At 39.8% G+C, this 12,804-nt stretch overlaps 1 protein-coding gene across 2 annotated transcripts in view; it reads right to left on the bottom strand.

Annotated features, from left to right (window-relative positions):
- Nucleotides 1-5,515: 5,515 nt before the first annotated feature.
- The window catches only part of pde6c (phosphodiesterase 6C, cGMP-specific, cone, alpha prime), a 41,938-nt gene continuing 34,649 nt past the window's right edge, over nucleotides 5,516-12,804 (bottom strand). The window contains exons 16-22 of one of the 2 annotated variants that reach the window (XM_068002754.1): nucleotides 12,608-12,708; nucleotides 8,771-8,878; nucleotides 8,616-8,679; nucleotides 7,739-7,813; nucleotides 6,681-6,764; nucleotides 6,375-6,525; nucleotides 5,516-5,825 (exon numbers count right to left, since the gene is read on the bottom strand). In XM_068002754.1, the coding sequence (XP_067858855.1) occupies nucleotides 5,740-5,825; nucleotides 6,375-6,525; nucleotides 6,681-6,764; nucleotides 7,739-7,813; nucleotides 8,616-8,679; nucleotides 8,771-8,878; nucleotides 12,608-12,708 (669 nt within the window). In that variant the 3' untranslated portion in view covers nucleotides 5,516-5,739. The remainder of the gene's footprint in view (nucleotides 5,826-6,374; nucleotides 6,526-6,680; nucleotides 6,765-7,738; nucleotides 7,814-8,615; nucleotides 8,680-8,770; nucleotides 8,879-12,607; nucleotides 12,709-12,804) is intronic. The other variant, XM_068002755.1, reaches the window with a different exon arrangement.

The following is a 12,804-nucleotide window of genomic DNA, read 5'->3' as shown; positions in this document are numbered from 1 at the left end:
ATATAAAATGAGTGTAAGAAGAGGATTTAAAGGTTAAATCTAAGTCCATCTTTAAAGCTTGGTTAAATTCCCAATTCCGTTCAAAGCAATCTGCTTATACCTACACGTGTGTCTCAGTGGCTTTGCTACATTATATTCCTCCGTATTCTCCACACTTGCAGAATTACAATATGTAAGCGGCACTAACTAATAGTGTCATCAAATCAGAGAGGTGAAGTCAATGCTGTTTTAAATAACAAATCTACACTCTGTCATCATTACTTTCGCAATTGACCATTACTCATTGTTAGACACTTTCCCAACTTTGCCACGTAAATATGAGGCATGATTTTATGCTCCTGTAAAAATTGGGGCTGCACCACCTAAGGCAATGAATTCTGCAATCTAAGGCTTGCGCCCTAATATGCCTCGGCTCCCTGCAAGGGAAGTGTCCACAGGGAATCAGGCCTGTAAACTAAATTTCTGCCAGTCACAAAACCTGGCTAGCCAGAAGTGTCTAAAGGTTTGATTCTCACCCTTCTCACTTTTTCCTCTGAAAAGCAACATTTGCGCTGCTGAATAACTGCTGGAGGAGCAATGTGGACAAAAAGGCCCCTTCTTCAACAATTTGCATTTATTTGGCACCTTTAACATAGAAAAATGTCTCAAAATGCTTCACAGAAGTATAAGGAGAAAAATGGACAATGTATTAGGAGAGGGGTGACTAAAAGCTTGGTCATAAGTGACCAAGAAGGGTCTTAAAGGAAGAGAGGGAGATGGAGAGATTTAGGGAGAGAATGCCAGAGACTGGGTCCTGGTGGGCTGAAAGTGCAGCCATCAATGGTGGGGTTAAAGGAGGGGGGTTACACAAGAGGAACAGAGAATTTGGGGTGGTATGTTGTAGCATTGAGAAGGTTTACAGAGATGGGCATTGGTGAATCCATGGAAGGATTTAAATACAAGATGAGAATTTTAATTTTGTGGCCTTGGAGACAAGGAGTTAATGTAGGTCAGTGAGTACGGGGATGTTGGGTGAATGGGATTTGCTGTGGGACAGGGTATTGGCAGCAGAATTTTGGACAAGCTGAAGTTTATGGAGGAAGGGAGGCCGGCCAGGATAGCATTGCAATAGTTGAGTCTGGAGGTGACAAAGGCAGGGACGAGAGTTTCAGCAGCAAATAGGCTGAGTTAGGGGTGGAGGTGGATAACGTTACAGAGATTGAAATAGGCAGTCTTTGTGACGGAGAGGATATAGGATTGGAAGCTCAGCTCTGAGTCGAACAAATCGTAGTGGTTGTGAACAGTCCAAGACAATGGCTGTGAAGGGGGATGGAGGCAGTAGCGAGGGTACGAAAATGGTGGCTTTGGTTTACCCAACTAATTCCACAGCATATTTTATGAGTTTTCAGAGTTGTGGCTAAGATAAGTGTAAGAATTATAGTCTGAGTTCCCGTGAGTAAATAAAATGTACAGATTAGAAACCATGGAGTCAGATCATTAGATTCTCAGGTTCAGAGGATATCAAACTTTCAAAAGGCATTTGATAAAGTACCACATAATAGATTTGCTAGCAGAATTGAAGCCCATGGGATTAAAGGGACCCTGGCAGCGTGGATACGAAATTGGCTAAGGGACAGAAAGCAGAGAGCAGTGGTGAATGGTTGTTCTTCAGACGGGAGGGAAGTATACAGTGGTGTTTCCCAGGGGTCAATATTGGGACCACTGTTCTTTTTGATACATATTAATGACCTGGACTTGGGTACAGAGGGTATAATTTCAAAGTTTTCAGATGACACGAAAGTCAGAAATGTAGTAAAGAATGTGGAGGATAGTAACAGACTTCAGGAGGACAGACAGACTGGTAAAATGGGAAGACACATGACAGATGAAATTTAAGGCAGAGAAGTGTGAAGTGATACATTTTGGTAGAAAGAATGAGGAGAGGCAATATGAACTAAGTGGTACAATTTTAAAGGGGGTGCAGGAACAGAGAGACCTGGAGGTGTACATACACAAGTCTTTGAAGTGGCACCACAAGTTGAGAAGGATGTTAAAAAAAAAATGGGATCCTGGGCTTTTTTAATAAAGGTATAGAGTACAAAAGCAAGGAAGTTATGCTAAACCTTTATAAAACACTGGTTAGGCCTCAGCTGGAGTATGGTGTTCAATTCTAGGCACCACACTTTAGGAAGGATGTCAAGATCTTAGAGGGGGTGCTGGAAGAGATTTACCAGAATGGTACCATAGATGAGGGACTACAGTTAGGTGGAGAGACTGGAGAAGCTGGGGTTATTCTCCTTAAAGCAGAAAAAGTTAAGAGGAGATTTGACAGAGGTGTTCAAAATTATGAATGGTTTTGATAGAGTAAATTTCCCCGTAATGTATTGCAGGCACCTCTGCTGTGTAGGCATGATGTGACTACATGTGCAGAAAAAGGGACCTGTGGTGCAATATGGGAAAATTAAACTGCCCTAATATCAGCATGTGACCAGCTCCTACACAATTATTTTCTATTGAGTAAATGCAATGTTTTATTGATAATTTGATATTTACTTGTTGAAAAAGCAGCATATCTGTAATGAGCAGAATTCCCTGCCCTGTACTCTGGGAAATCAACTTCTTGCAAGTTCCGTGTAAGGTAAACCTATCGCCTGCCTCAATCTGCTTCATGGCTTTCTATGCAGCATTTTTTATTACACATACGTTATGCCCAAGTTAAAACTTGTTCTGTATTTTTTGTCTATTGCAGAGGTGTTCTGCTGGCTTCTGCCATCTATGTAAATGAAGTTTATTTTAGGCAATCATTTCTGCATTACCACAGCTCACAAGTCAGATCCCAAAGATAGTAGTTTAATAAATTTGCACACGATACAGTTTCTTTTGTAGGTAGAAAGCAATATTGTGCAATCATTAATATTGGCAACACATTCTAAAATGAAACTTTTATTTATACTCACATCTTAGAGCTGTTCTTGTATGTCTACAGATGTATCTTCATCTTAGCTGATATAAACATGTCTATACAGTCGCAAATTGGGCAGTGCATCTTCTGCCCATTTTTGTAGCTCAGCTGCCCATCTTCAATGTTTGTTGTAAGTAAAAGCACATTATTTACTCAACAGGTGAGCTTCTGAGCATACACACAATAAATGCCATCTTGGGAAACTATATGTTTTCTTAAAAAGAAATGCATCTATTCTAGTAGTAAAACACACAGAATTGCTTTAAATACGGAGTATGCTGATTGTGACTGTTGATGGCGACATGGCTGCCAACATAGTAACTGCGGAAAACTGGCGCAATCAGAGAGAAAAGTGATGGCAAATATCTCCAAAACCAGCTTAGATTTTTGAAAGGCAGTGCCCAACAAATTTATTGGGATTGTGTTTGAAATGTAGAGGATATTATATGCATAGTTTTCAGAAACTGCTGACAAACAGTAACTTGTAGGGTTCAAAATGCTTGCTTTATGATTTTTAAACTTTGTTAGGCTTCTGAAGGCGAGGGATTGTTGTTCTATTGCCCAGCAACAGTTTTACATAGGAACAAGAGTAGACCATTCAGTCCCTCAAGCCTGTTCCGCCATTCAATCAGATCATTGCTGATCTGTGCCTGAACCTTATTTATCTGCCTTTGATCCATATCCCTAGATGCCCTTACCTAACAAAAATCTATCGCTGTCCTAATAATTTAAACCTTTAAGCCCTGGTATCATTCTAGTGAATTTGCGCTGTAGCCCCTCTAAGGCCAATATGTACTTGAGGTGTGGTGCCCAAAACTGAACACAGTACTCCAGATGCGGTCTGGCCAAGGCTGTATACAACTTTGTATTCCAACCCCCTTGAGATAAAGGCCAACGTTCCAATAGCCTTTTTGATTATTTTTTGTATCTGTATACTAGCTTTTAGCAATTTGTGTCCATGGACACCAAATCCCTTTGCCCCACCATAGTTCCTAGTCTCTCACCATGAAGAAAATATTCCAATTTGCTTTTCCTGGCTTCAAAGTGGACGGCCTCACATTTTTCCACATTGAACTCCATCTGCCACTGTTTTGCCCACTCACTTAATTTGTTTATGTCCCTTTGTAACTTCCTGTTCCTCCTAACTTAGTGTCATCTGCAAACATGGATATACTCTTCCATCATCCAAGTCGTTAATATATATGGCGAAAAGCTAAGGCCCCAGATCCCTGGGGAACACCACTTATCACATCCTGCCAATCAGAGAACATTCCCTTTGTTCCTAATCTCTGACTTCTACCTCTCAACCAATTACCAACCCATGTCACAAGGTTACCTCCAATTGTGTACACTTTTATTTTTGCTGATAATCTCTACTTTAACAAATAACTTCTGGAGGTCCATGGAGACAACATCTATCGACACTCTGCTATCCACTATGTTAATGATCTCAAAAAATGCAACTAGTCAGACATGACCTATCCTTCACAATCATGCTGACTCTCTTTGATCAGCTCATACTTGTCCAAGTGCTCAATCACTCTGTCCCTGATGATAGTTTCCAGTAACTTTCCAACAACTGATGTTAAACTGACAGGTCTGTAGTTTTCTGGTTTCTACCTCTCTCCCATCTTAAATAATGGAGTGACATTTGTAATTTTCCAATCCAAAGGCACTATTCTCAAATCTTTGGAAAATTATGACTAACACACTTGCAATTTCTTCACCTATTAGTTTTTACCCCACGGTATTAAAAGAATCGGGTCCTGGAGATTTGTTTATCTTAAGTCCCAGTATTTTCTCCATTACTATCTTTTTAACATATTAAATCCAATAAGTTCCTCCTCATTACTTATTTTTAGGTTCCCTTATATATTCGGAAATGAACATTGAGCACTTTCTAGTCAAGCATGGAATGCCAAGCCAAGGTGCAGAATAAAGCTTTCTACCCCAACAACATGCCTTAATTCTAATTTCATAAACTGCTGCTTCAGCGTGACATTTCCATTTCCTACTTCACCATTCTTAACGGCCAGTCTGACACTGTCAATTTAACGTGCTTAATTCTTAGTTTTTCAAATTAAATCACAATTTGTAAAATTCATCAGCTTAAATCATAACAAGTTCATGTCCCACTGCACTCCCATTGTAACTACTTTTTAAAAAAATGTCATGTAAGGCCACTGGGTTTCAGTTTTCACGGGAAAAACAATCTGAATTATGAAATGTGATCCCAAAATACTAATAAAAATCCTGAAATCCAATGTAGTAAAAAGGAATCGAACTTATTCAGTCACCTTGAAGCAGTTGTGTTGGAAACTCTGGTTGTTTTTCAATTGTAAATTATTTTTTGATTCCAGCTTTTTTAGTGTTGTGTCAGCTTTTCCAAGCTTTGTAGGGTGTCATATATACATATTCAATAGCTAATAATCAAGTGCCTTCCACGCTTAAGTGCATCTATTAATTAGTTTAAAACGACATAACTATAAAATGCAATGCCCATCAACTTACTGAAATTAACAGGTTCCAAAGGCCGAGATGCTGATCGGATAGGTTTATTTTCAGATGTGGATAATTACGCTACATATAAACAATGTGACATTACCAAATGAAAGTTTATTAATCATATGACTTGTTTATGAGTTGTCTTTTTGTTACAGTGAAGTGACAGGCTATCGCCGTTATTTTTATTGCTTGAAGGTTTCTTGAACTTGCGCTGGTAATCCAATGAATCTATCAGTGGGTCATTGTTAAACAGTTTGCAATATCCCTGAGAGGCGAGTCCATTCACAAAGTTTTTAAAATATTTCACATGTTCTGGATTTTCCTCCACATTTGCCTTCATCATTTCCTTCACCTCCACCTCCTACTCCTCCATTTGCTGCTGCAGGAAGCAAAGTGAGTGAGATCTTAATTTCGTTTTATTGACTTTCTACATAAACTAGTTCTAAAAAGCTCAAAGTGAAAACTTCATTCTGCAATAGGATTATGAAATAAAGTCTATAACTAGAAAGAGCTAATAAGACCTTTCTAAACAATAATAATCCTAGTGTTCATATAATACTTTCTGACCCTGCTCCAGCCCATATTTGTTTTTTTTTGGGTTCTGCTGTTGTCAGCACTGAGACCGTTTGTATGTCTGCCACAAAGGAGAAAACACATTTTAATTCAAGCTGTTCACTCTTAAGACATTGTGTTTGTATTGTAGAAAAATTGTAGGCAACCACACTGCTCGTTTTTATCAAGATTTTCTATCTGCATTGAGATGTATCATATGTACTAAAAAATCCCACACTATGTCCTCAACTTCATCATTGTTACAGCAGTGGTCTCCTTTGCTCTGTTGTGAACTGTATTAACTAAAGTGAGTCTTGTTGGAACTCAACGGGAGAAAACAATAAGAAAAAAATGATAAATTGAAGAGCCTCCTAACCCTTTTTGGCTGCCATTTCTTCCTGTTCCTTTTGTTCTTCAATCAACTTCATCTTTGCATCATACTCATCAGCTCGTGATTTCCATTCAGTCCTGTTGTTTTGGAGCCCGTGATACATTGGTGTTATTTCTTTGTGGAATCTTGAAAATTCCTGCAAAAGACATCCTGCAATTAAGTGTCAATTTAGGGATAATTAAACATTTAATGAATAAGTCTGTATTAAATTGATAACTAAAATATAACATCAATCAATTTATTCTAACAGAATTCAGACCAGATAGACAATAAAACTGTCATTGTACCTACTTTATACACAAAGGAACACACAAAGTCAATGAAACCAACTTGAAGTTTAGGGAGTTCATCTGCTTTGTTTCTGTCCATCATGGGCTGTTTAAAACAAAAGAATCAGTAGCAGAGATTTTTAAACTGATATGTTTATTTCATTAAACAAAGCTTTATTGATTGGTCTGAAATATGATACCACACTGTGCACCACGAATCTGAACATTACATATACTGTGCTGCTTTGTTAGTGTAGTGTTACAAATGTTTAATTCAGAAATGTAATGCAACATAAGCTGTGCTTAGTTGCTTTCCCCTCCCAGCTGATAGTTTTTATCATAGTGGTATCACGGTATGTTCCAGCACAGGAGACCATTTGGCCCATCATGCCTGGGCCAGCTCTTTGAAAGAGCTATCCAATTAGTCCTACTCCCCTGCTCTTTCCCCATAGCCCTGTAATTTTTTCCCTTCAAGTATTTATCCAATTCCCTTTCAAAAGTTCTTATTGAATCTGCTTGCACCACCCAGAAAAAAATGTTTCCTCATGTTGCCTCTGGTTCTTTTGCCGATCACCTTAAATCTGTGTCCTCTGGTTACCGACCCTTCTGCCACAGGAAACAGTTTCTCCTTATTTACTCTATCAAAACCGTTCATGATTTTGAACACCTCTGTCAAATCTCCTCCTATCAATGAAATCCGTTTTATTTGTATAAAGCCTCAATCCGCTAGCAATGTGGTTGATCAGATTCTCCAGTGCAGAACTAGATAAGTTTTTGAATTCTAATCACTCTGTGCACCAAAGTCAATTGTACCAGATTGTTAAATATCAATTTGTATTAAGCTTGACATTTTTAAGAATACATTCAAGTGAAGGAAATCTTAATTCAAACATTTACTTGGTTTACCTGAAAAAATGGGATTCTGTCTGGAAAAATTCTATGTTGCAAAGGATCTTAATGAATCCCTACATTATATATCATATAATATCACTAATTATCCTTTAACAGGTTATCCAAGATACCTAATCGTGGATTTGAAACAATGTTATGTCAGCATTAATTTAAGCATTGAGTTCTTACAATCGGTTGTTGCTGTAAAATTGTACGTTCCAGATCACCCTGCTCCCAGAATTCATTAGCAACCATAAATGCAACCTGGAATGAAAACACAGTATGATAGACACCTGAAGGAAATATTTAATTGCAAACCTGACTGGCTTAACACGAGCAGTGGTCTTGTACAAGGGGGTTTTAAACAGGCTTAAAGTCTCTCATGGCAAACAAAGGGCACATTGAGCACTAAAATTTAACATAAAATTCTCTGTGACTACTTTTCCACGTGTCAAAAACTGAAAGCATGAGTTTCCTTTCAAACCCGAAAGAGACACAATTTTGTGAAAAAGAGTTTAGCAAACCATAGTTTCATTTGTTAATAAACACAGCAATGTAAATTACATCAAACTGCATCATCCTGTCATTTGCATATGACATCATCATGCTAAAAATTACACTGCTCTTTATACATTTCTCTCCGTCCAAATCTCTACAATTCTGTGAAATCCTGGTTTATGAAAATTGTTACGTTTTCATGGAATAAGGTCAAGACTATAATTTCTTTTACTTTTCTTTCACCATCAATTTTCATTCAAAAACACTGGCATCCATCTAATCAAAGACAGACATCGAGCCATGCTAAAACACTTGGAAGAGTAGAAAACTTTTAAGATGGTTGGGGAATTTTAAAACAAAATAAATATAAATGCCCTGCAATCACTTTTATTTTTCATGTTGAAATTTCCAATACCAATCCATTTCTTGATTTAAGCAATTGTTAGAGAGCAATAATTTAAATCGTAACCTCTTGTGCTCATTGTCTTTTCCCAATGTAGTTGGTTGGAAATTCAAAGCAGTGCATAATACCAACTGCAGTAAGGCTAAGAATGGCATTTTTGCATACCTTGCTTTGCACTTCCCAAGGCTTGGTAATCGCAGATAAGTCACATCCTGTCATCATCATTGCCCTGCAAAGATACGAGAATATTTTGGTCAATAAATTCAAAAGCATACAAAGTCTTAGCAATAAAATATACATATAAAGAGGAAAATACATACATGATAATTTCTTTCTTGGTTGGGTCAGAAGAAATATACTTTATGGCCTCTTCTTCATTCTCTGTTTGTTCAACATAGTCAACAATTTTTTGAAACATTGCCCTTTTCCTATAAAACATTTCAAAAATATATTGTATTAAAATAGTGTGTTTTTCCATTCAACTCCATTTAATATGTTTCCACTGAGAGATGACACAATGCAGACTATAGACTTCTTGATGGCACCATGGTTAATTACTATGTCTGTTACTGTTGTGTCTGTTGATGGAAAGAAAAATCGGGCGGGGTGTAAATCGGGCGTGGTGTAAATCGGGCCAGGTGTAAATCCGGCGTGGTGTAAATCGGGCCGGGTGTAAAACAGGCGCGGTATAACTCTGGCGGGGTGTAAAACAGGCAGGGTATAACTCCGGCGGGGTGTAAAACAGATAGGGTATAACTCGGGCGGGGTGTAAAACAGGCAGGGTATAACTCGGGCGGGGTGTAACTTGGGCGGGGTGTAAAACAGGCAGGGTGTAACTCGGGCGGGGTGTAAAACAGGCAGGGTATAACTCGGGCGGGGTGTAAAATAGACAGGGTGTAACTCGGGCGGGGTGTAAAAGGGGCAGGGTGTAACTCGGGCGGGGTGTAAAAGGGGCAGGGTGTAACTCGGGCGGGGTGTAAAACAGGCAGGGTGTAACTCGGGCGGGGTGTAAAAGAGGTAGGGTGTAACTCTGGCGGGGTGTAAAAGAGGCAGGGTGTAACTCGGGCGGGGTGTAAAAGAGGCAGGGTGTAACTCGGGCGGGGTGTAAAATAGACAGGGTGTAACTCGGGCGGGGTGTAAAAGGGGCAGGGTGTAACTCGGGCGGGGTGTAAAAGGGGCAGGGTGTAACTCGGGCGGGGTGTAAAACAGGCAGGGTGTAACTCGGGCGGGGTGTAAAAGAGGTAGGGTGTAACTCGGGCGGGGTGTAAAAGAGGCAGGGTGTAACTCGGGCGGGGTGTAAAAGAGGCAGGGTGTAACTCGGGCGGGGTGTAAAACAGGCAGGGTGTAACTCGGGCGGGGTGTAACACGGGCTGGTATAACACGGGCGGGGTGTAAAACAGGCAGGGTATAACTCGGGCGGGGTGTAAAACAGGCAGGGTGTAACTCGGGCGGGGTGTAACACGGGCTGGTATAACACGGGCGGGGTGTAACACTAGCTACATCATTAAATAAATAAATTTAAAACAGAAATAGACAGTTTCCTAGAAGTAAAGGGAATTAGGGGTTACGGGGAGCGGGCAGGAAATTGGACATGAATTTAGATTTGAGGTTAGGATCAGATCAGCCATGATCTTATTGAATGGCGGAGCAGGCTCGAGGGGCCAATTGGCCTACTCCTGCTCCTATTTCTTATGTTCTTATGTAACACGGGCTGGTATAACACGGGCGGGGTGTTAAATGGGCGGGTATAACACGGGCTGGTATAACACGGGCGGGGTGTTAAATGGGCGGGTATAACACGGGCTGGTATAACACGGGCGGGGTATTAAATGGGCGGGTATAACACGGGCTGGTATAACATGGGCGGGTATAATACAGGGGGGGTGTTAAATGGGCGGGTATAACACAGGGTGGGTGTTAAATGGGCCGGTATAACACGGACTGGTATAACATGGGCGGGGTGTTAAATGGGCGGGTATAACACGGGGGGGTTGTTAAATGGGCGAGTATAACACAGGGTGGGTGTTAAATGGGCCGGTATAACACGGACTGGTATAACATGGGCGGGGTGTTAAATGGGCGGGTATAACACGTGGGGGGTTGTTAAATGGGCGGGTATAACACAGGGGGGGTGTTAAATGGGCGGGTATAACACGGGCGGGGTGTTAAATGGGCGGGTATAACACGGGCTGGTATAACATGGGCAGGGTGTTAAATGGGCGGGTATAACACGGGCTGGTATAACATGGGCAGGGTGTTAAATGGGCGGGTATAATACATGGGGGGTGTTAAATGGGCGGGTATAACACAGGGGGGGTGTTAAGTGGGTGTGTATATCACAGGGGGGTGTTAAATGGGCGGGTATAACACAGGGGGGGTGTTAAGTGGGTGGGTATAACACAGGGGGTGTTAAATGGGCGGGTATAACACAGGGGGGGTGTTAAATGGGCGGCCGATTCGCTATCGCCCGTTTTGTGCTACAGCCCAAGACGAATTTCACCTCCACAGTGCCAGTTTTTTTCCTCCTCCGAAGGACCAGAAACCCAGCGATGCACTGAATAATCCTCCCCTCTTTAAAGCACCAGGATTAGTAAATGTGTTGGTCTAACTTTGAAATCACAATTCCTTCAAGCAACTATTCAGTTTACTTCCCTTTATTATATCGATATTTTGGAGACTGGTATATAATATGATCAACATTGCTGAATATTCAAGCAAAGCAGCTCAGTACAAATGAATAAATGTATGTAATTCATGCAGCTGAGGACAAGGGTCCATCCCAAACTGCAGGTGGCTTTTGTGACACTAGATTCTAACCATTTTATTGGCTAAAACAGTTTTTCCTTTGTAACATAAGCTCATGGATCAGAAAAGCCATTTAGCTTTCCAGGGTTCCTTCTTCTAGTACATTTAACTTTTCCTTCATCATGCTACCTAATATATTTTGAATTGCCCCAATATTGTGCCTCTATTGCTTTGCTGGGTATATTGTTTGGTATTCCCAAACATTTATCACTCTTTTGAGAAAAGATGTTTTTCTTGATATCTTCTAAATTTATTTCCATTAACTGCTTTGGTCCTATTTTGTTGATTTACTTTGAAGTAATAATTGGGTTTAACTTATCTACACTATTTAATATTTTATTATTTATACTCCTGTGAGATCTATCTCCATGACACCTTCTTTCTAAGTTTGAACTTCTCCAATCTTTTCTCATAACTCACCCCCTCTACACTTAGGATCAGTCTTGTTGCTCCTTTCCACACCCTTCCGAATGCAAGTTGTTTATTTTGTGTGAGGTGGTGAACAAAATTGAACACAATATTCTAAGGTAAAAAGGGAAATGCTGGAAATAATAGCAGGTTAGTCAGCATCTGTAAAGAGAAAAGTCAGATTATGACATCTTGGGTGTGTGAGACTTTATCAGAACAGTATTCTGAGTTTGAAAGACCAGTGCAATGGAAGATCTTAGTATAACTTTTGTCGAATTTATATTTATATTCTGAATGATAGAATCCCAGAATTCTATTTGTGCTTTTCAATCACTTCACCACATTGTCTGGACATTGAAAATGATGAGTGTACTGTCACATTCAGGTTGCTTTCTAGTTTTCCTTGTGCTAATTCAATTCCACTCATTCTAAGTTTATTTTATGCAATTTTTCAATTTATATATCATACTTTACATTTATCAGTGTTAAATTGTGTCTGCCACTTATTTAACCAATCAAAATCCTTTTGCAAATCCATTCCCTTGCTCTACCAGAGTTTGTGAGCTATGCTTTAAACCCCACCCCCTAGCCATCACCAAGAATGCTTATTTCCACCTCTGAAACATTGCCCGTTTCCACCCCTACCTTGGCCCCTCCAACACTGAAACCCTTATACTTACCTTCAACACCTCCAAATTCAACTATTCTAACGCTCGTGATGGGTTCGTAATTTAGGTGTCGACCCTTTGCCAGAGAACTGCTCTATGTATGTCCAGAAAGTTTTGTTTTCCTTATAGGATCATTCATTAAAATATATTTTTATGACTAAAAGAAATGTTCTGTCTCCTACAATCCCCAGTCATCTGAAAATGTGCTCTTTATACTTCTTCAGCTAAATAATTATTAGTGAATAACAAGAAGAGGTAACGTAAATGAACACTTACTTGAAATACAAGGCCAAGTCAGTTGCGATGATAGCAACTTCCATTAAATGGATGACTGTTTCATATTGACATTGGTTCAGGTTCTGAAAAATATTTATGCTCTGCCCATCGAAGAGAAAGTAAAAGGAAAACAGTAAAATCAAGATGTATGACTTGTGAATGTTTAAAATAAATAACTGCAATTTTATGTGAAATGT

This window comes from Heptranchias perlo, chromosome 21 (assembly GCF_035084215.1).
Source record: "Heptranchias perlo isolate sHepPer1 chromosome 21, sHepPer1.hap1, whole genome shotgun sequence".
NCBI classification, from domain to species: Eukaryota; Metazoa; Chordata; class Chondrichthyes; order Hexanchiformes; family Hexanchidae; genus Heptranchias; species Heptranchias perlo.
The sequence above is the reverse complement of the archived record's forward strand: the minus strand, read 5'-3'. Positions and strand labels throughout refer to the sequence as shown.